The sequence below is a fragment of the Xenopus tropicalis genome, chromosome 2 (assembly GCF_000004195.4).
Source record: "Xenopus tropicalis strain Nigerian chromosome 2, UCB_Xtro_10.0, whole genome shotgun sequence".
NCBI lineage: Eukaryota > Metazoa > Chordata > Amphibia > Anura > Pipidae > Xenopus > Xenopus tropicalis.
The window spans coordinates 90,090,597-90,115,168 of NC_030678.2; the positions used below are offsets into that span (position 1 = coordinate 90,090,597).

General features: G+C 38.9%; 1 protein-coding gene across 2 annotated transcripts; it reads right to left on the bottom strand.

Moving 5' to 3' along the window:
* Positions 1 to 1,271: 1,271 nt before the first annotated feature.
* rcan3 (RCAN family member 3) lies at positions 1,272 to 18,504 on the bottom strand. Of its 2 annotated transcripts, none has more exon segments than NM_001102693.1 (6): positions 1,272 to 7,744; positions 9,356 to 9,527; positions 11,613 to 11,786; positions 13,880 to 14,123; positions 15,007 to 15,167; positions 17,983 to 18,026. In NM_001102693.1, coding segments are annotated over 4 exon segments (708 nt in total). In that variant the 5' UTR covers positions 14,081 to 14,123; positions 15,007 to 15,167; positions 17,983 to 18,026; the 3' UTR covers positions 1,272 to 7,583.
* Positions 18,505 to 24,572: the final 6,068 nt, after the last annotated feature.

The window sequence follows — 24,572 nt, forward strand, 5'->3', positions numbered from 1 at the left end:
TTGAGGGATGAAATACACTACAGTGGGATGCTGTCCATTTCAAGATTTGTTTAATTTGTTATATATGTTATATGTGATACATGCCACAGGGCACTTCTTATATTGTATACATAGGCACTTAGTTTGCATTTCATTGTGTGCACTAAATATATTCACAGAATATTATGGGTTAAATGGAGGTGAATATGGACTGATCCTCCTCTTCCTGTGGGTATTTAAACACTTGTTTGTATTTGTACTAATAGGCTTGATAAAGGGCTGGAGTGAAGCCCGAAACGTTGCCTTTGGCACTTAGTAAAGATTCACATTTTTCAAAACAACCGGAGTGCTGCTGTTTTCTTCATTCTTGTAAATACAGCCATAAGCACTCACAGAAATGCTGCACCAAGTCCTCTATCAAAAGAAATACAGGATTTCTTCCTCTCCTCTAGGGCTTCTTCAGGTTTGGGGCACAAGTCTTCGCAGGTCTCTACTCTCTCCCTCCCTTTTTTGCTCCCCCCTCCCAACAAAACGTGTGATCTGAGCTTCCAAATGCAGCAGGAAGCTAGGAAGACAGAGTTAAAATGGAAGGGAACTTTTAGGCTGATTACTCAGATATGGTAAAGCTTTCTGGTGAATAAATATAGTGTTCTAGGTGGCACTAATGTGGTGAATCTATTGGCAGTAAAATGCCAAAATGCCTTTCCTTCTCCTTTAAGTAAAGCTTATGCCTTCTGTTTCATTTTGATGTATATTTAAGATATGTACAGTTGTATCTCACTCACAGAGGACCAGTCACTAATCATGTTTTGAAACGTGCAGGGCAAATTCTCTGATCTTGCCTATAGAAACAAACCTTGTTCAGTGCATTGTTTGTATAAACATTCTGTAATGGGGCGGCATGGAGGGGAAAGCAAAGAGTCCGTGAGGGAATGCAGACATTTGCACACATCAAGGTATTGAGATCTATAATGGGTTTCATTAAGCCAACTGCTTCTAAAGGAGAACAAAAATTCTTATTGTAAACACTAAACTGGCTCACAGAGCGTCTAAAAAACGAATATGGAGCAATTGTTTTTGTTTTGATATCTTTAACCCTTTGCATGACAATTCTTTTTCATGAGCAGGAATTGGCAACTTGCCATCCCGCATTAATCAGCAGCCTGTAACTCTAGCATCAGCACATAAAGGGGTCATTCAAGGGGAACTTGTTATTTATGCTTCAAAGGGATGATACGATGAGAACTGCAATCCTACTTCACTTTAGAAAAGCAGAAATTGAGGACACTGGACAATAGATAGATTTTATTACACACATACTGTACATATTCCAACAACAGCTTTGTACAATAACAATGAGACATTTTTTTATGCCATCGTTTCAAATGCTGTGGAATGCTCAAGCCACTGCACAACATAACTTTGGTATAACTATCTTAAAAAGGTATGTAAATAATAACAAATTCCTGGTAAAGTACTGAATTGTTGTGACATTTTTTTCTAAGCCATATGATAATGAGACATAAAAAGGAGTCCTATTTAACAAGGAATTTTTCCTAAAGGCACAGAAGGGAGTGAAAGAAAGTTAACAGTAAAATAAGCTCAGTGTTTACACTGTTACCTATTTTTGTACTATGATGATCTATGATGAACCACAGACAGTAGCTTCCCAATAAAAATACATTTATGGTCTGTTAAATATGGGGGCCAGGGCATGCTTGGACCTGATGTACCAAGATTTGTAAAACTAATACATTGGTGCAGTTTGTACATGCCATAGCTAAAGTAATAGGCCCAATTCTACACTGGATAAATGCCCATCCCCCATGAATAAATAACAATCATTACATACAGTAGAACTAAATCTCACTTATGATAATATATATTGGGTACTTCTTCAAATGTTTTGGTCATTAAGTTTGCATTTTGAAACAAATAAATATTTGCTAAGCACAACTGAATATTTGTTATTACATGAATCATTTTATGTGTCTGGAAATGTTAGTTAATTTATTGTCCATACTTTTGTTTTATTAGGAAATCAGTAGGACATGGATTGTTAATGGAATGTTGGCTTTTACAAATTACTTTATTATAAATAACACCTACAAGAGCCCTAAAGAATACTGAAGTAACATAATAAAAGTTTGTACCAGGTCTAGTAAGCCATGGCCACAATAGGTATAATTTGCATCAGGCATCATTTTCATCATCCCTAGCCACCAATCAGCAAGTAGCTTTAACTGGTCGCCTATCTGAAAGCAACATCTGCTTGGCAGCTATGGGTTATTAGGCCAGGCACAAACTTTGCAACATTTGTATTACCTCTCCAAGGGTACAAGAGCCAAAGCAGGAGGTTTTTCAGTTAAAAATACTGGGGCTCATGAAGAAACACAAGTGCAAGTGCTAGGTGCAAAAATCCATAATACATTTCCCCAAATGTCTAGTGTAACTGAGGCCACAACATACATGCCATGTACCAATGCATGTGCACATTAGTATCTGTACTGGTAAATTGTTGTGGTGCTTGTATTGATTGGTCTGCATCGTGTCATTAGTGGCACAGGGTGCAATTCACTAGGTGAGATGCATATGTATGCACAAAACACAAAGGATACCCTTTAAATTATACCTCCTGAAGGAAGGCAGGTCTTAATTACAGGGCTTCTTTTATGTCTGTATGCCTGTGTTCAACTGGTACAACTGGTGTTAGGAACAAGTTGCAAAGAGTGTGCATATGTACATGTAGGTAGGAATTAAATGTGTAATTTTGCACTTTGCACTTGCATTGGTAAATGAGACTGAAGAAATCTGTATCAATGTATACTGACATGTTAAAAGGTCATAAGGCTTTACAGATACAGTGAACCATGGCAAATTATATAATTTTATCTCAAAGTATCAAAAGTATCATCTACAGTATCTAGTTAATACAAAAAAATACATTTGGTCATACGAGTACACAACATTACTAATGGAATAAAAAAAAACCTCTACATACTCCATACTTCAGCTACAATAGATAAAACAACATGGTGACTTCTTTTACTTAAAAACTAGCATGTTGGTAGGAATGCAATAGGAACAGGTGGGCTTTGTCATTTTTTTATTAAAAGGTTGTGTATCAACAAAAGCTGCACCATCTACATCACAAACACAGGAGGGGCCATTTACCGCTTAATGCTTATTCTGGGAGCACTTGCCCCCCAAATGCATGCTGTGGTCATTGCGGATAAAAAATTCAGTGCTCAGTACAGAGAGCAGCACCAGGACAGGGCCTTGATGTTGGCTGTGCGTCCCACTGCTCCCTAGGGGGGTGGGCAAAGGGATGCCTACATGCTTCCCGCTTCTCTTAGATCCTGCACTAACACAGTCAGTACGGGATCTAAAGGCTACACCACAGGTCTCCACTGAAAGCACTGTGCAAAGAGCAAAAAGATTGCAGATTGTAACCTTTTTTTTGTAATTTGCACTCTGCATTCAGCTTTGCAAATGAGGCCTAAGGTCTAATTGACTTCCATTTGTGTATATAAAGTCCGTGCTTCACAACCAGTCACAGCCCATTAGCCACCACTAATATTTTGAAGCTACTCTCATGGCTGCAGTCAGTAATATGGATATCAGAAATCCCTGTACTTTTGGGAGGGTCTAGGAAGTCTAAACAGTTCTATGGTGATGAGTTCTCAGAAATCAAAGGCATAATTTAATGATCAGCCCAAAAAAGCCATGAAAATATTTTAGACTACAATCGTGTACAGATACAATTGCATCAAGGTACAATAATTACACTTTATTGATCATTTACTGTATCTGCATTTATCTAGATTTCCTATAATCTGCTAATTAAAAGGTTGTTTTTGTAAAGGATACTGTTAACATACTTATTGACAGAGACGCAATCACAAACATACATTTTCGTACTGTTCTGAATACATATAGCTTTGAAGTGGGGCCTGTGCAAGTCAGTACGTACAATCAACTAGACAATTTATCATACACATTCAATATGGCTTATCTAAACACAAAAATACATAGACCACTAAACTTTTTCTTTATGTAATGTCAGGGAAAAAGAATAAAGTGCTTTTCAAAGGATGCCTCCCGCAGCAAAACATTCACTACTCTATAGGCTTTATGCAGTTTATATCCAGTAGAAACATATATGGGCAAACAAAAACCATAGGGGTATCTGCAATCAGATAGGATTGCTTTATGACTTTCAAAATACAAAGCTATAAAAAGAAAAAAAAAACCTGTCCAGGTCGCGCAGATTCGAGCTGACATCTGCACAACAGAAGTGGGTCTCTGACAGGTTCAGGCTGCTGGGTTTATTTAATGTTTGAATAATTTTAAGCACATTTAAGGTATGGAGATCCAAATAATGGAAAGATCCCTTATTCAGCCTCTTAATTTTTTCATTGGTGAAATAAAGTACACAAGAAATTAATTTCCCCCAAACCTTAACTATATCTGCCCCAACACTTTTGGCTTTGGTTGCCCTTTAATGTTCTACTTTGGTTAACATTCAAGGTCACCTGAATTGACTTAATTTTATAAATGCCTGTGTAAATTAAGTTCCCCATATATTAAAAGCTTAGCTTAGTAATACTTGTTTGCATATCAACGTTATGCTATAATTCAAAGAAATATGAAAATGTGTGTCAGAAGAATATACCTTTATACAAACACCATGTTTTTGTCTCTGGAACGATTAATCTGCAACAGCTTCTACTACAGTGACCTTACAAAGGACTAGCTGTCAGAAAACATTCTATATCAGAAGCTAGCTGGATAATAACCACCCGGGCCTCTGCACAAAGGATGTTTGCCTTAGCACACAACCAGGCAACAACCAGACGGTAATAGAAAGCAAAACCATTTAAAGTATAGAAAACCTTTTAAGAAGCCTATATTTAAACAAAGCACATCTTTTAAAAGGAGGACGTGTCAAATATATAAGCAGTATTCATCCTAAATGCACTATGCCGTATAAGTGTTCTCTCCACTCACTGCCATTTCTACAGATATAAGTAACTACCAAAATAAAGCACAATGAAAGTAATTTTCTCCATGTCTGAGTTAAAAAAGAAATTGCCGTGCAGCCATGCCATGCCTTTGCCATACAACCATGCAAAAAAAGGCAGTGGAGTTACAGAGGCTCAACTATTTGGTAATTACAGGTAGAGGAGGAAGCTAGAGCTAGGAAGGTAGAGGAGGATAAGTTTAACAGGAGCTGCAATCAGTTGGCCAGCTACCTCCACCTGCCTCTCACTCTGGAATCACACAAAAAATTTATTTTCCTGGGGGAACTGTACCAACCCCCCAGCTGCACCCTAGGCACATGCCTAAGCTCCATATCACAAGTTCTGGCTATGGCTGAAATGATTAAAAAAATTCTAGTTGTGTAGGCCTTTTACAAGAGAAAAATGACAGTGGAAAAGTCTGTGGATATAAAATCATCAGCTGGGGCAGATGGCATTGAAAGAGCTCATTCCTTGAAGCCTTTGTCCATGCATGGGTTCAATATAAAGCCAAACCAATGAGCACAGATAAAATGATTTCAACAGTCCGTTTATTGTGTAATAAACATATATTGTTCCATGCAAAGTGTGCTTTCTGTTCTGTAGGTAGGCCTTCCTCAGTTGCACAGGCTTTCAGTTTGACACAGCTGACAAACAAGAGTATGCATCTACCAACCACATAAGCACTTGACACACTACAGAGCAAAATTCACACTAGTTCTGTAATACTTTTGTTTGGGTGAAGACAGACAGAGCTACTTTGTAGCAGGTACTTGTCATGGCTACTAAACACCAGAAAATACCCTGCCGTAGACAGTACTGCGAATTGCCTCTGCCAAAACACACATAGGGGCACATTTACTAATCCACAAACGTCCGAAAAGCGTCCGAATGCGTTTTTTTCGTAATGATCGGTATTTTGCGACTTTTTCGAGCGCTCAATACGAAAGTCGCGACAATTCGCGAAAGTCGTACTGGCCATGAAAAACTCGTGACAATTCACGAAATTTGTAATGGCAATTAAAAAGTCGCGACAATTCATGAAAGTCATAATGGCTATGAAAAAGTCGCGACAATTCACGAAATTTGTAATGGCTATGCAAAAGTCGCGACAATTCGCGCAAGTCGTAACGGCTACGAAAAAGTCGCAAAAAATACGAAAAAGTCGCAAAATGTTCGTTTTCCAATCCGAATTTTTCCCATTCGGATTCGTGGATTAGTAAATCAGCCCCATAGAGTACATCAGTAGATTATCAGCATTGTCTATATTTGTAGCCATGACAAGCAGCTGCTACTAGTAACTCTGTGTATCACAAACAATAGAGTCAGTTTCATGTCAGTAACTAATAAATTTAACTAATTAAAAATAGTACTTATTGAACTAACACAGAACTATTTCTACTAAAAAAAAAAAAATGGGAAAAACTACATTGCTTAGCAATGGAAGAAAAACATATGATAAGAAGAGCCATCTCATGTTCTTAGCAAACAGCCCAGTAAATGTGCGGCAAACAACAAAAGAATCTTTAGTGCTCATTCAGAAAAGTGAATTGCTCTATTATACTGTGGGGGTTTATATCCCCATTAAGGTATATCCAAAGCCATCATCTTCATCCTGTGATGAAAAATGTATATATGAATAGGAGTGAAATGATCCATCAGACAGGGAACAAGCAATCACTGAATAGCTGAGAATGATGAGTATACCATAGCAGTTCCAGGTACCATACTAGCTGAACAATTCATGGCAGATACAGTAGGGTGTTAGCCACATTAAAGAATGCTGTAAAATACTTCTAATAATTCCAGAAACTTGCAGTGTGCCCAGTGCACCTGATGATATTTTATGTGAAAATTTCTTTTTATTTGAGCAGTTTCTATTATATGTCAAAACATTCCCTTTTAAATAGAAGCAACTCGCATTGAAGTTATATTTTTTCTATTGTAAACCTGCTGGAGCCTACAACAGTTGTATGCATTTCCTCTAAAAGGGGCACCAAACTTGGTACAACCCAATAATTATACTTAGCATGTCACTGCGCAGACCCCTTTTGACCATTCAATATGTGGCCTGCCACATGCTTCTAGTTGCCTTTCTGTAGTAACTTAGTAGTGCTACACACTAAATTAAATACAGAAAAAAATAAATAAATAACAAATACATATATGTGTGCGTGTTCTTCTGAACTAAAATACATATTCAATTCTAAATTCTGTTTGTTGGGTTATTCTCTACTCCACACGTAACCCATTAGAAGTAGTACTGTCAGGGTGCTTTTCAGCTAGGAGAGACTGATCCTTTTAAATCATCACATGAGCTACAAAATGTTTACTGCAGTTAAGACTTTTGCTGCAAGCAAAAGAGTTAAAACACTGATATCACACACAGACACACACATTCACGCACATTAGCAAATAAAAACATACAAATCCATAAAAATAAATACAGCATTTATACCACTTTTGATATGATTACCTAGATTGTCTTTAGCTATGTACAATGTATGAATAGTAAGAACTACATTTCCCTTTATAGATATTTTTTCTGCACATTCTACATTAGAATAGATTAAAAGATTTGGACTAGTTTAAAACTGCAGGAGGGTGAGCAGGGCGCTTTGTCCGTACTATTTTCTGTTTGGGCGCCTTTACGTCATCCTCCTCTTCTTCATTCTCACTTTCACATACGTGAACCACTACGCTGGGTGTGGATTCCGTTCCTGCGTGGAGCTCATATTTCTCTCCTGGTGGAATAAGAGTTTAAATATTGCTAAGCAGGCCTGGACTGAGTTCAAAATAGGCCCTGGCACTTCAAGCACACAGAAGCCCAAACAGCCCCCTACTTGTCCACTAAATAGTGACAATAGTCTATGGCATCTTACAGCAGCCCCTCTGGCATTTGCCTAAATCCAGATTGCCATTGTGCAGAGTGGTCTCTAAAAGCATCAATTCCTATTATCTCACAAATGAAAACAATGGTTTGTAAAAATAATTTAATTAATCAACATATTGCATGAATTGCCACTGTTGTCTTAGCTGCTTTTCAGACATTTTAAAGGAGAACTAAAGCCTAATTAAAGAAGTAGGGCAGAAATGTTGTACACTATGTTTTGGGTTTCTATACCAGACCATGGCGACCACAGCCCTTTAGCGGGGAAGATTTGTGCCTCCAAAGATGCCCCAGTAGCTCCCCATCTTCTTTTCTGTTGATTCCCTGCACATGTTCTGTGCTGCTGTCAGTTACTGAGTTTAGGGACTGACTCAAAATATACTGCATAAATAGAGTATAAATGTAACAGTAAAAAGCTGATTAGTAATGCATTCAGATTCACATTACATGACAGACCTAAAACCAAGGCATTTGCATCAGAATTAGCCCTGTAGCATCTGCTTATATGACAGACAACCCTCATTTTCTGCTTGATAATTTGCAATGACCCCTAAGCTCAGCTTCCCAGCTGTAACGACTACTATAGAGATGCTGAAACTTTAATCCAGTGCAGTCAGTTTATAATATAAAATCTGGCATTTCTAGCCATATTTATTTTTAGGGTTTAGTTCTCCCTTAAGAAAATCTGGCATCCCTATAAAAGCATTTTGCAGGTTTGCTTCTGAGGGAGCACACATAAACATGACAGTGTTTATCACAAGCTGAATATATTCAACATAAGGGCAGGTGTAGGGTGAGTAAGTTGCACTGCTACTTACTGTGTGTAGCCATGTAGCACTGTAGCAGCACAGTTCTAGGCGCGCATTTCCTTTTAGGCGTGCATTCCTAGACGTGCCATACGCATTCCCCATATTCCCAAGAATATGCTTATTGAGCTAGGTTTATATAAAAAATTAATGAACACTAAACTGCCAAAAATGAAGTTATAATTACTTATTTTAACACAAACTTACATTATTCCTCAGAGGGCTAGGACCATTTTCCTTATACCCCCTTAGGGAGGCATTCAGCCTCTTCCTCATGTTGTTGATCCATGTAAAGTGATAGATTATGGGACTTGAAGTCTGTACTGGTCTCTGTAGAAAGCAGAGGGACTTTAAGTCCCAGAATAATCACTTTAAAATCGAAAGTTATTAAAGAGATAAATGAAGGATTATCATTGTTTTATGTCAATGATCATAACGATAAATACATATAGGATTTGGGCAGATCAGACAGTGTTTATGCACCTTTTTACCTAAGTTCAGCTAAATGAGTTTATATCATTTCCTTAAAATGTGTAAATTTCCCACAAGCAGTGGCAACCAGCAATATTATTTATCTTGGTGTGCAATGTGATCTGTTTATTTTCCCCTACTGTACAGCACAATGGAAAATTCATTAAATAGAACTTGTTTAAATATACCTGGGCCAAGTTTGGAAACAGCACACAGCAGATCATAGTTAATAACTGGCGTTGGATCCTCACTCTGCTTCCAACCTACTGGAGGGGACGCAGGAGGTGAAATCAGAAACTGCTTCATTGGTTGGGGTGGTAACAGGAAAGATTTGTCACCCTCTTCATTAGTCACTTGTACCTGGAAAGATAACAGAAACCTAAATCATCAAATACAGAGAAGTACAGTGATACAAAACTTATAGATGCTAGTGCTATATAGCCAGCACGGTGAACATGTCCAACTGTGGATTAAAAAAACTCTTGGTCAGTTGTCAGTGTGAGCAGTAGCCACAGATTAAAGAGAAAGCATCAGCGTGCCAACAAAATAGGAATAACTGTTCACATTTAGAAAGCAGTTTATGATTATAATTAATTGGTCATTTTCAGATGGGCATAAATACAATATCAAGTCTACAAGGAAATGTGATTAAATAGCTATCTGACTGGTGGTTTGGAGATCTGCCTGAAATGCCATTGGAAAGCCAATAAAACCTGAGCAGCACTATCTTATTATATAAAATAGGTCACTACTGAGTCTGTAGGGAAATTAAATGATATAAACAGTGCAATATATTAACAGAATGGCAGTGAATAGTAGAAAAGTAATTTGTTATATATAAAAGATCTTTAACCTATAGCTCTTCAGCTGCTGCAACAATGAAGCATTCACAGCAGTTGAATGTTAGCACATTTTCAAAACAATTTCCTGCAATATTTTCAGTGGTTTTAAAGTTATTTGTAAATGCAGTTACTTCTGAAATCATGGTTTATCACTTTCTACTTTCTACTCGTTAGATCTGTTAAGCTATGGATATGAACTTTAAATAGCAATAATATTTACAAATACATTTTATAACCACTGACAGTTTTTCATATTGTTTAAAAAATTGCTTAAAACTGCGTTTTCTTTTGTTATGGAAAAAAGTAACAATCCCTGTTTTTTTCTGGTAATTTCAAAATCTACACAAAGTTTGTCTGTGCAGCAGTGACACACAATGGCAAGAGGTTATAACTGCAATTATAACAGAGGGAGGGGAAAAAGTCAATTTACCTAATATTTTTCTGGGTACTTTCAGTATGACAGGATATAATCAGTACGTGACAATCACATAATCCAGCAGTTACTGATTTAGATATTCACCCCACAGTTTTAGCATGCTGTACATTTGACTGGATGCTTTACATCATATGTTAAGGACTCATATGAGACTTCAGCAGATCTCATGAGGGAGCCTGTATTGTCCATTCATATGCAAGAGATGAACATTTAAATCAATCTGTTTGTATTTAGGCACAAGTTTGTTGTGTAAGAAACATAAGACATACATTTTTATTTCAATTTCCAAATAAAGCATCTCAAACAATTTATAATTGCATTAGCTTTCCTTGGTGCCTTCTTACCAGATTTTCTTTGGTTAGAGCATTTTTTAGCTACTATACTATTTAGTTTATACAAAGTTTACATACATTTTTGTGTTTCATTTAAAAATAATGAAAAGATGGGTTTAAAAATTATCTTTGTCTCTTAAATTGTCAGCTGTGCTTCCACATTATATTAATTTTGGTATATGGCTAAAGGTCAAAGATGGATAAAAAGATGCTTGGTCTAGTAAATTTAGGGCATTAATGAATAAACTTATGCTGTATAACTGGCAGAGCACAGATAAAGCGGCCAAAGGCAAATTTAGTAGGGTTACACAAATTCAGGATTTGGTTTAGGATTCAGCCAAAACCCCTTAAAGAACCTTTAAACTCACATGACTATGAAAAACTATGATGACTTAGCCATTCTGTTATAGTATAAATCTCAATTGGATGGATTATTTATTACAATTTAAATACTGCAGAAATAGCAGCTTTTAACTAATGATAGTATCTAGAATGTGGAATTATTTATACAGAAATATATTTTCTTACTTAAAAGAGAACTACACCCCCCAACCCCCAAGGTCAAAAAGCCCCCTTATGCGATAAGGGAGAGGTGTGGGGTGCTGAGGCAGGCCAGTTAAGGGGGCTTTTTGACCTGGAGGGAGTGTAGTTCTCCTTTAAGTTCAGACCTGCCACACTTTACTATAATTATTAGGATAACTACAATAATAACAACAATAAATCATTTTTTAATATATTTATAAAAACTCAGCTTGTCTTACTTTTATTTACATATTGATACAGACCCAAAGAGACAAATTATTTTTAAGTAAGTATTTTTATAAAAGTTTGTTACCTGTGCAAAGTATAATTTTAACTTTTTCCCATTAAAATCTGATTCGTGCAGCTCAATTCTTGCCCTTGCTGCAGCTTCTGGGTTGCTGAAATTAATTCTCACTCGCCTGAAGCTTTTGAACATCTGGAATGATACCTGCTCATCATATATTCTGAAAAGAGCAGTAAATCTTTCCTGCAGAGAAAAAAGCAACAGAGCACTCTCTAGTTTATTTTAAAAGCAAGCGGGACAAATATTTGCAAAATGTTCTAATTTCTATGGATAAAATTGTGCCCCAAAGCTAGGGTAAAACACTGTGGATACATTTAAATGTTCTCCTGCAATAATATATTAATTACCAGAATAGCCTTCATTTTAATCAAAATTGTGGGAAGTGAATCTGACCTCCAAATTAAATAAACTTTTAGAGCTTTTAAAGGGCCGCAGATACAGATATACAATATATGGTGCTGACACAGAAGTACCAGGGTGCCTGTATTGCAGATTCTGGGGGGTGCTTGGTGCAGTGGCAAATGGGCTCAGCCTGTGGGCCAGTTAAGGAAAGATTTGCTCTCCTAGATACACCTGAAAGACCAGTCTGAAATTCAGTTACAGAGGTCTGGGGTGAAAATGTATTTGCTGTCCGAGATTTTGTTGATCTTTGACCAAATGACTGATTCACTAATGCTTTCTTGCATCTGTAACCTTGTTATAGGAAAAGGGGGGCCCTGAGTAAAGACTGGATTTTTGGACCTATGGTATTGAAAAAATCTAGACTAGTGGTAGCATACCTTCATTAATTAAACCATTCATGATCAGGTAGTTGCAATCAGCTCTATGCAAATTATGTAGAATGTAAGTCAAGTTACAGACACCTGTCCTACACATATTAGAAACTATACTTTCTGTATATAAATACAGCACTGTCTTCATTCAGAAGGACTGTATCTGTGAGGGGAAGGCTCTGGAAGAGAAGTAAGCATCCTCCCTCCATCCCCTACCAGTCCCTTTTTTGTTTGTCGTTCATATGTCAGTTATTCCAGCATGAAGTGCAAAGCACTGATTTGCCTGGGACACAAGTGCTTTTTTATATGAGCATTACAGGGCATCCCTTAGTTGTCTAAGGCTAATGCAACATGGGGCTGATTCTTGGAGCATTTAACCATGTGAAAGCATCTTGCACAGGTATAGTATCTATCATCCAGAAACCTCTCAAATGTGACAGTGTCATCTCCCACAGAGTCCTGTTTAAATGAAAGATTCTTTGCTTTCTATTTATTTTATCTGTAATAGAAGAGTACTTTATACTTGAAGATAAATCCATGCTAACTGCAAAACAATACTATTACTTTTTTTTAAATATTTACATGTTTTTGGAAGCCTTATTCACATTAAAGAATGTGGAAAACTACAGGTCCCATGAATAACAGATCCAATATCTTTACCTGTCAGGTGTCTGTACCAATTATATATTTATTTTGTGGTAGCCCGGGCAAAGTTTAGAGCTTCAATAGATTAGTTGCCAAGCACAAAAACATTGTGTATGTTATTTACATCTAAAATGTCAAGTTTCCTATAAAGGTACTTATGGAAAGCAAAACAGATGGTGTTTTACCAGACTGCAAGGAACAAGGGATTTGTATGTGACTTAGTAAATGAAAATCTTTTCCACTTAACTGAATTGATTCTATGCAATTTTTATAAAAAAAGACTATTCCTAGTTATTGGAAATCAATATAGAAAATAGACTCTTCTCTTTTTATATACACACATTCAGAAACCACAAGCAAATTTACTAGAAAACGCATTGTGAATGTTAAAGGAACAGCAACACCAAAAAATTCAAGTGTATAAAAGAAATTCCAATATAATGTACTGCTGCCCTGCATTGGTACAGCTGGTGTGTTTGCCTCAGAAACACTACTATGGTTTATATAAAGAATGCAGCTGTGTAGCCATGGGGGCAGCCATTCAAAGGAGAAAAGGCACAGTCGCATAGCAGATAACAGATAAAACACTATTGTATTCCACAGAGCTTATCCGTTATCTGCTATGTAACCTGTGCCTTTTCTCCTTTTTTCCAGCTTGAATGGCTGCCCCCATGGCTACACAGCAGCTTATTATATATAAACTATAGTAGAGTTACTGTAGCAAACACACAACTTTTACCAGTGCAGGGCAACAGTACATTATATTTCATTTACTTTAAAACTCTTTAATTTTTTTGGGTTACTGTTCCTTTAATTCAGTGATCTAAGCTGACAAGTGATTAACAAATAAATACAAACCTTCTGCTCTTCCACTTCAAAGACAGAATCATGAACACTACAAGCAAAAAGTGAAGTGGGAAGATCACTGAGATCCATCAGCTCCTCAAGGTCCTCATCATTTTCTCCAAATATCATTTCCTCCTCCTCTTCTTCCTCTTCTTGGTCACTGCTATAGACGTCTGAGCTCTCATTCCAGGACTTCATGGTATCCCTTAGCATGACTGTTACTTACAGATGTTTTGAACAAACAATTAAAAACAACCTGGAGAACAATATAAAGTTATGTAACTTAACTGTAATTAGGCTTCATGTATTTTAAGTTATAAAGAGCAAAGTGTGTTAGTATGCACAAGAGAGTTAGCCACGTATTACTACATCAGCACTTTCCTGTGTGGTTTTGCTTAGCAACTCGTTGGAATCAGGTCATTTTCAATTCACAATACTCAGTATGAAAACAACCATGTGCTACAATATATAACATTTTGGCTATAGAAATTTATCAAATGTATTAGTTAATGTATTGTTAAGTTTATGATTTCTGCATCTACTTCCTGTTCTTATTGGATCACCTCTCTGACCCAAATGGTGACCCTTTGGTGCACACATTTTAAACTTGTGTGCAAAGTTTAAAAGAAAGGGTGCATATATATCAGGATGGGATTTGACAGATGCATCGCATGCGGGCCCCATATTTGACATTTGCCTTAGGCCCTGTATTTAGCTAAGATGGTCCTGAGCAAGAGCTGCAATCAAGGAGCTTTCTTTGCTTATCTATTTTCTGATGGGATCATCGCCAATCCCAGCCCTCTTTAGTGCTCTTTTACCAGCACGTTAATTTTCTTTGAAACAACTGCAGCAAAAGCAATAGATCTGGATGCGAACCAAATTATATACAAAATTCTCAGCCAGATTAGCAGGTTTCAAATAAAATAGCAGCTTATAATCTAAGAAAAAGCCAAGGAAAATAAGTGAAAAGTATGAAACAATGGAAAGGAATTCAGTGCTGTAATAATGAATTGTCAGACTAATAATATGATTTCAAGATTTCTCCATTCCTGCAACATATACTTGGATAGTATCCAAGCATCTTTGTTTGAATGAATTTGAACCGTGAACTTCACTGCTTATTGTCTTGTCTTCCTTACCTGTTATCTTAGGATGTTAAATGCACTTTTCCAGCTCTTACACTGCAATGTTCACATCACTTGTATGATGCTCTGATCCAGGCTGGTGCCCACAGCTGTTCAGCATTTACCTGAGACAGAGCCTGGTAAGGAATTCAGTAGTCTTTACAAGCCTAGTAAACCTAATGGGGGGAATTTACATAATAAGAGTGAGTAATAAGCACAAGCAAAATTAACTTTAACACTAATACCAACTTGACACTTCCATAAATTATTCTGACAGATTTGTTTAATTCATAATAGTAAACTATAAATGACAATATAACACATTCACAAAATTAGAGAGAGGTTTAAGTGAATATAACATTCTTTTTTTGGCAGTATTTCCTTTTTTGAATTTTTCTTTTATCATCTTCCCCCACATCTTGCTGCCCCACCTAAGTCACAGGCATTTAGTTGTACTTCCTCAACTGATTTTATCTCTGGTTGACCTGTGTCTATTTTTTGAGCTTGTGTAAATGCCTCCAGACCAGACTTCTTCTTTCTATGCTGATCCTGTCAACCTGACCTTGCATGCTTTGCTGCATTTTTGGATTTATGTGCACTCTCAGTAGTTTAACTGGGAGAAGAATTATTCAGGCTCATAAGGGCATAACACATTTTAAAAGTATAGTTCACCCATAAAATAACTTTTATTATAATGAGAAACCCCTGATAATGAGCTACTCAAAGGCTGCTGCTTAGAGAAGGGAGCAATTTGTTTGTTTAAATGTAGATAGGGAGCTACTGCCCTGTTTAGGGCTCTGGCACACGGGCGACTAATCTCCCCGAAATGCCATCCCACCTGCGAGAATGTAAATCGCCAGTGGGATGGCATACACGGCACCGTGATTTTCCTGAAATCGTGGAAGTTTCCTCTCAAGGCAACTCAGGCGCCGCATATGCCATCCCACCGGCGATTTACATTCTCGCCGGTGGGATGGCATTTCAGGGAGATTAGTCGCCCGCGACATGGGAGATTTGACGCGAGCGACTAGTCTCCCCGTGTGCCAGAGCCCTTATAAAGGAATGTAGGATTAAGGTCAGTGAAAATAGCCCAACTTTCAAATTAGCTTTACAATGATAAAGAAATAGGAAAATATGGATATTTGTAATTAAAACAAGGATGACAGAATGTCATGTTAACGCAAATCCAGTCCTATTTATTGTGTTTAACATTCTATTTTATGCACAAATGTACGTACCTTGTGCATCTAGGCACCTTACTGCATGTATATACATGCTAAGAACAGACCTCTTAAGTATGTTGTACAAAAAGAACCTGAAAGGTAAGTGAAGGCTGCTCAGAAAACCTCTGTTTTAGGTGGCACAGGGCTGTAAGCTAGGACATCAAAAGCCAAAATCAGGCCACAAAAAAGATTACCTGTCATTTATGAGAAATTGCAGCTAAACACTATCTTGCCTTCTGGAGCATATCCTGGGAGAATTTATTAAGGTTTTTTTATGGTGCTAAACACTGCATATCATTAGGTTCAGTTTAGTAACTTGCCTGCAGCTCTCTGCCTGCCACAGTAACCCCGTAATGTTGTGCTCTTGCCTAGTGATTTATTAGATGCATACAAGAAGAATGGGCCAGTCTGCTTACAGAGAGTTCCCATTCGTGGTCTATTCAGGAAGAGTGTCACTTCAATGCCTTGTTCAGTAGAAATCAAGATTGCTCTGGATGTCAGGTAAATCGAGCTGTATCCTAAAATAATGTAGCAAAAGCCAACAGATGACTAGACCTGGGAGAGAACCAGTGTGCCACTTTGCCCCTCTTTGTCAGATAGTCAGTTCCTCTGCAGTAATGCCCCTGCTTTACTGTGCTTCTGCGGTATCTCTCCAGCCCATGCTCCCTGAGCCAGCAGCCCTTCTGTTGTTCTCAAGTAACACACACACACAACAAACATTTCATCTTGTTTAATTTCTGTTGTATTTATATATATCTTATTCATTTTTTTTTGCACACGCTGTTTAACAATTTGCTCACTCACAGTAACAGAGCTATCACTGGCAGGGCTTGGAATTTGCAACCAGATTTGCACACTCATGAGGCTTTGGCACTCCCCAAGGAGGTGAGGACCTGTGTGCAATCACACCCCTCGCAAACCTGGTAGTTCTGCCACTGCACTCATATACATTTGCCACTACAATTGTTCACACATGCACACACATGTGTCAATGTCAATGACTGAAAATAGTTTATCATGTTTTGTACATTTCTAATTCACATAAATGAATCACAGATATGATATAATTCTAGAAGCTTTCCAAAATACATTTATTTAACAATTTCAGTGGATTTGAAGTTATTTTTAAATTTACTTGCAAGTAAAATAGCATTTGTTTATCCCTTTCTGCTCTCTGGCTCTGACTTAAAACAATGCAGCAGAAGTCGGTAATTCTTTACATCTTTAAATAGCAATTAAATTTACATATAATTTTTTACTCTATATATTAGAAAGTTGCTTAAAATTACAGTTTCTTTCATTATTTGAAAAAACACAACTGGTTTTTGGGTGGAACAACTTTAACCTTTGTTGTATGTGCAAAGTTCTCTAAACCCAGTAGCAAAAACAATAAGAGCCTGCATCTAGGACACGCTTGTAAATAAGAGGAATAACATGGTCAGCTTTTCGAAATAATGTAACTGAAACCACATAGCACTGACCCTCTCTCTCATGAAATAAGAATGACCAAGCCCTAGCCCCTGTGTGGCATCCCAGTGCCTACAACCTACGACTTTCACCTTCCTGATTGCACACACCTTTTAGTGTTACGGATAATGAGAACACCGTCGTCTAGGGCATTTCCTTGATAACATACCCAAGGCAGTGCCCAATACTCTACAGATTCTTTGTCATCCCCTGTAAACCTAATGCATATCTAACACACAATAAATATTTGGATGATATGTCATTCTAGGAACCAAAAGACCATGTTGTGTGTAGCAGTTACCTGAGTACCCTTTTGTGCCTGCTCCCGCAACGCATCCCCAGCACCGTCCTTTGGTTGAGGAGACAGTTGCCAAGTACTTTCTTGACAGACGACGCTCCCAGCCAATAAAAATAGCTGGCAGCCGATTCTCCTCCAAGCATCTATCGTGCTGGTTCTAGATGGGAGGAGATTAATGCTTATAACCAGGTAGTGCAAAAAGACCTTGTAGCATGAGACTTTGAATTCTATTGGCATTTCCTTACAATGCATCTGATTGGATATCTCATCTCCCTATCCTATTGGCTGTGAAGCTCTGTGTGTTTAGTTATTAAAGAGAACCCGTCAGTTTTCAGTTAACAATAGGAACGAAGAACAGAGAACGTGGAAGAGAGTTTTTTTTTTTCATTATTAGAGAAGAACTCCAAGTTTACTGTGATTCAGCCAGCGCTGCGCAATCCCTGCATTCTCTTCTTTACAAACAGAGGACTTTCAGTGATACTGTGTGAGGCACCATTCCACCCTGCAGCCCCCCTTTCTGTGCCTGTGACCGGAGGAGTTTCGCTGAGCCTGTGTAATGCTCTGTTCCCCTCTGCAGCTCTCCTTGCTGTGCCTGTGATGGGAAAAATCCCCCTGCAGCCCCGCCCCACCTATGAATGGAGGAGATCCAATTAAACTGCGTAAGGCTCTGTTCCCAAGCTGCATCCCCCACCCGGTGCCTTCCTAATGCGTAATGTGGAAGGCACCGGGTGGGGGGCTGCAGCATTACATGAAACTCCTCCGGTCTCAGATACAGGGAGGGGGCTGCAGGGGGAAACAGTAAACATGGAGTCCTTCTCTAATAACGAAAAAAAAACTCTTTTCCATGTTCTCTGTTCATGGGGCTTTGCACTCTCGACGGTGGCTCGTGCACAGTTATAAAACTACTGTTTCTGGTCATTTAAAAAAAAACAAAAAACGTTATGGTTTGTCATTACACTTAACTCTCCAAACCCATTCCTATTGTTAATTGAAAACTGACAGGTTCTCCTTAATATAGTGTGTGTGGTGTTCCGAAAAGTGAATTTAATATAGGAGGAGCTAATATGGGTGAGATGCAATGAGGCACCTTTGTTTGGAAGCCAGTTAAAGAGTAGCATACTGTACTAGAGAAAAGAAGGGAATGGGAGAAAAGGAGGGCTAGGGGGAGTGGTGCCTGGGATAGCATGATAAAATGGAGTGTGAGCCAGGAGTCTTAAAAAATGTAGCAGACTGATAACTTGTTTTTTTAGAGAGGATCCCTAAGCAAGGCTAAAAGGGGAAGGTCATGAGCGCACATCAGGGCCAGTCTAATCAAGTGTGGAGGCCCTATTTGGATCTCCACTTTTTTGTCTGTTCTGTTCCCCTCTCCTCTACCATGTCCTTTTCGTATACTTCCCATACAGCTTTTCTTCCCTGATCATTTTACGTCATATAATATTTAGCATTTTTCTGTCTTCCTCCACTTAACCACTTTCATTTGACTTTCCACCTCTCTTTCTTTTCCCCTCTTTCTAGTTGACACCTTTTCTTTTCTCCATCTCTCATTACTCCACTAACAGTGGATTATTTCCCTTAAATGAACAGTTTAGTGTAAAAATGAAACTGGATAAAATGGACAGACTGCACAAAATAAAATATATTTATAATATAGTTAGTTAGGCAAAAATGTAACCTATAAAGGCTGGAGTTAGCAGATGTCTAACATAATAGCCAGAACTGTACTTCCTGCTTTCAGCTTTCTAACCTCTTAGTTAGTCAGTGACTTTAGGGGGGGGGCTCATGGGACATAACTGTTCAGTTGGTTTGTGAGCATGCAGGTCAGATTAAAAAGCATACTAACTGAACAGCTATGTCCCATATGCCCCCCCCCCCAAGTCACTGATTGGTTAATGAACGCTAATAGCTTAGAGAGCTGTAAAGGAGAAAGTAGTGTTCTGACTATTATGTTAGACATCTGCTCACTCCATCCTTTACAGATTACATATTTGGCTAACTAACTATATTGAAAACATTATTTATTTTGTGCAGTCTATCTATTTTGAATATATTGAAAAGATTTCTAGCTTGGGTTGATATTGCTAACCTATTCCTCGCTTCTGTGGCTTCTTTCAGACTTTAGAAAAGCTGTGTGTGAGAAAGAGTTGCTTTTGAAGAGCTAAGTGTGTGTGTGTGAAAAACCACAGAAGGGAGAGATCGGATAGTGATTCTGCCTTTGCTAGCACTGTCATTTTATTGCTAACGACAGAAGTTTGGGGGGTTCACGGCCCCCTTGCCTTCCCAGCTGAGCAGTCAAACTGGATGCTTTATCGTTTTGAGATAAGTTTCTTCTGTTCAGTCGCGCTGAACTTCATTTACAGCTGTGTTAATCGAATCGGCTGTGAAAGCTTAAAAGGTTCTGATGATGTATGTGGTGCGGGGCCCCATGGGGGGGGGAGTAAAGTCAGAATTAGAGTTAGTGAGTGGCATATTTAGTGAAAAATAAACTATTGTTTCTCACTACTGGTGCCCTTTAAGGGGGGGGCCTGCACTACTGAAGTTACTTGATAAGCTGGGCCCCCCTGTTGTCAGTAAGCTGCAGAATTCGGAAGGAAGGGAAGGAGCTCTGGTGTATGTTTTTCCTCCTAGACTGTTCTGTACTGCTGGTTTGTCACTGAAGTTTAAGTCAAGGTAGAGCCGCAAAGGGCTTGAATGTGCAAAGTTTTAACTTTCCTTCAGCCCATCCAATCCCCATGAGGCTTTATCAGGACGAATGAATAGTCTGGAAAGCTGCTAGAGGAAAGAAGTTGCAGACACTCTCCCTTCCAAAGTTGCAGCTCACTGACAAACACCCACTGGCCTGGGACAATTGTCTCCCCCCCCCCCCCACGATGGCAGCCCTGCCTAGACTAAAGGGAGACTATGCTATGTAGAAAACACAGAAATGGCACAAGGATCAGTATAGGAAACATAACATACCTATAACAAGTCCACTTAACAATTCCACATATCAGGTTTTGAGCACTTAGATCATTACAATATACATCAACTGTTAGTATATCAAATAAATGATTTTAGTAAATTATAGGAAAACAGATAATGGTAATTTTTCATTTGGACCCCTGGGGAAACTCTGTCTAGTTTGAATATCCATTTTGTTTCCAATCACAATAATAAAACTTCTGTCTTTACTCCTCTTGGGATTTGGAACATGATCTATTACAAACATGTTTCTGAATTGCGGCAATAATTGTTTCTACATTAAAAAGTCCTTGGAGGAGGGGTAGTACAGAATCCCCAATGTCTAATGCCTTGCGGATGGATGGCTTGTGGTTACAAATCCTCTCACTTAAGGAGGATGATAAATCACTTTGGGGAAAAGTATTACTTTTCTAAAGTATTACTAAAATTACACTTTATTTACTTGTTGGTGTAAGAACTGTAGTGAATATCTCTGTCAAGAATGCCATGTATTTGTTCATGCACCTGTTGATTATTAGTTTGATTCTGGTAATTCTAATAAATTATGAGGCACCAATCACTTGATGTGAGGTGGATGTGCACTAGAGGTATGTAGGATGTTGTTCATGTCAGTGTCTTTCATTAACAGGGTAGTGCTATGTTTATTTCCTGCTTTGTAAATCCATACATCTAGGAAATCCACATTAGTCTCACTTTGTAAGGCTATGGGCACACCAGGCTGATTCTTGGTTTGCATATAAAGGCAGACTGAAAACCCTTTTTCCTTCTGTACCCCTTCCCCCATAATTGCAAAACGTTAAAGAATTGAAAAAAAAAAGGCAGACTGAAAATCTGCCCCTACGCTCTGATCGGTCTGGATGCAGGTGCATGAAGTGGGTTTTGGCACCGAAATTCTGCTCCTTGACAATAAACACAGGCCAAGAATCAGCCTGGTGTGCTTGTAGATCAGTGGTCCCCAACCTTTCTTGCGCCACAGACCAGTTTCAAGACAATTTTTCCAAGGGGTGGGGGGGTGGCGCAAGCATGGGCGTCCACAGAAGGGGGCAAGAGGGGGCACTTACCCCCCCCCTGGAAAAGTAGCAAAAAAAACCTCAGTCGGACTTCTGATTTGCCGGCTGCAGCATCTCCCCGGCACTTCCCACTCGTGACGTCAGAGGCAGCGCCACCTGATAGCAGCGCCACCTACGGCTGGCAGACAGTCCAGCAGCAGCTGTCTGAGGAGGGTCCATAGGCGCTTACATGGCACAGGGTTATTTTGGGTTTGAGTGCAGCTGCTCAACCCTCATAAAATAAACCACTGTCTCCTGTGAATGTTTCCCGCACCGATGTTGTTTCCATACAGGTTGGAACTGGCCAGTGAGTCCAAACACAGGACTGTAATTTTAGAGGCGATCCCGGGATATTATTAGTTATATTACATATGTACAACACTATATACTGTTCTACTCCAGTTGCCCTCTGTCTACATGTACATGTGCAGCACTATCGCTGCTCCTATCCATTTGCCCCGCTAAGAGAGAGCCTGCCCACCCCAAGCATTCCTACACATACACACTCCCATGCCTCCGGCCGCACAACTGGACGCATCACACCGGCCGCTCCCTGAAGCCCTTTCTGTAGCTCCTGTAGCCGCTCGGTACGACCCTCACACCCACCCCAGTTCCGTAAGCGCAGCTCCACTCGCAGCCCCTCTATCTGTACACATCTGCACCATCCATGCCCCCTATTACTACAACCTTCACCTCAACTCCTCTCCCCGTTTCTCATGTGGCACTGTGAGGAGGCGGGCTTTTCCCTAGCAGGTACAGGCGCTGGACACGCCCCTAAGTGACTTCAAACTGTCCCCGCCCACATTCTGGTCACGTGACTGTGACATCACGACCTCCTGAAAGCTGCTCCAGTCTGGCACCCACTGAGAGTTTACATCATGTATATGTATATATATATTTGTCTGTTGCAGGATGATGCTAGCTTACTTGCCCCCCCCTTGGAAAATTTTCTGCGGACGCCCATGGGCGCAAGCAGTGCATTGCATATAATTTAATTATTACATTTTATATTATGCCATTTATTATTATTACTTTAGCTTGCCATGATACAAAATCAGTCGGAGACCTAAACTTGTTTCCCTGCAACTAGATACGCCCAGTCCCTTTGCTTTTCTTACTCCCACCTAAGTGGTGACATCCCCTACCGCTTAGTATGGAGCTTTAAGTATTTTGGTCCTTGCCTAAATCAGCAGAAAGCTTCCTGGGCTTCACATAGTGGTTATCATGATTGTGTAACACATCTGGGAGCTGGAATCACAGGTAATTGGGACCAGAGGTGGCCCGGTTCAGCATAGCCCGCGGCCCGGCACCGGTCTGAGGCCTGGTGGGTTGGGGACCCCCGCTGTAGACAAAGTGCAAGTAACAGGAGAATCAAGGTTGCTGAAGCACTTACCAAACTTTGTGGGACCTATCCCCAAATGATGAACAATTATCAATATCGCATCTATATATAGATAGATTTTTGGCACAGTGTAGGTATATGTGAGTCTGTTCATATTGCTTTTATGAAGAGATTTAAGATATGAGGAAGCTACATTGTCTCAGACACTTGTAGCTAAAAATTATTCCCTACAAGGAAGAAATTGTTATAGAATATCAAATTTAGTAGTTTCAAGAGAAAATGGGGGAAGAACCCACTGGGGGTGATTTAACAGTGCTTGTTGCACTGCCTTAATGTTTAATAACCACATAATGTGGGGTAATAGAGTAAGGCCAAAGTCACAGTAAGTGTTGGTTCCCTTTCTCTCAGCCTGCGTTTTGTTTGTAGGTGGAGATAAGCAGATCCCGCTTTTCTCCTGCTCTGTGTAGCTGTGCTGACAAACACAGCTCAGGCAGAATGTGACTACATGGAGTAGAGGGGAGATTGGCCTGAAAGTGCCCGCTTTCACATATTTTAGGCCAAATCTATGCCTAATGTAACTTTGGCCTTAAGGTTTTTACATCCATAGTTTCAATATAGATTGTAAGCTCTACGGGGCAGGGACCTCCTTCCTCTTGTGTCCTCGACTCTTAACTTATTGCTGCTGTATTTATCTGTATTTATTATTATACTTTGTATTTATCTATTATCTTATTAACACCGTTTGTATTAATGTATTCTACTGTACAGCGCTGCGTACATAAGTAGCGCTTTATAAATAAAGATATACATACATACATACATACATATCCAGCAAGTAAATCAGATAAAGCAAGTATAGTAAAAATAAGGTCTGGTTTGTCTGTGTGTAAGTAGTACCACGGGACCTCCTTTATCAGCTTGCCTGATGGCTAGGAGAAAATAGTCTTTCTCTTTGTTACTGATATTGCAGTAGTTGCCTGTAATAGACACTTCAGAGACAACACCAGTTGATTTTAAAATTGCATGTAAGTTTGATTAACCTTGCTATCTTACAGGATATACAGTTCCTGGTCACAGTTCAGGCAAATTCACACTCACCAAGCTTATAGTAAACAAATCAGTTACATAGGAAATATAATATTAAATATTTAAAATAATACAATTCATTTGGAAAAAGCACTCTCTTTGAAGCATTTGCACCACAAAGTATTTTTTAAATAAGTAGGTGTGGCTGTACACAGACT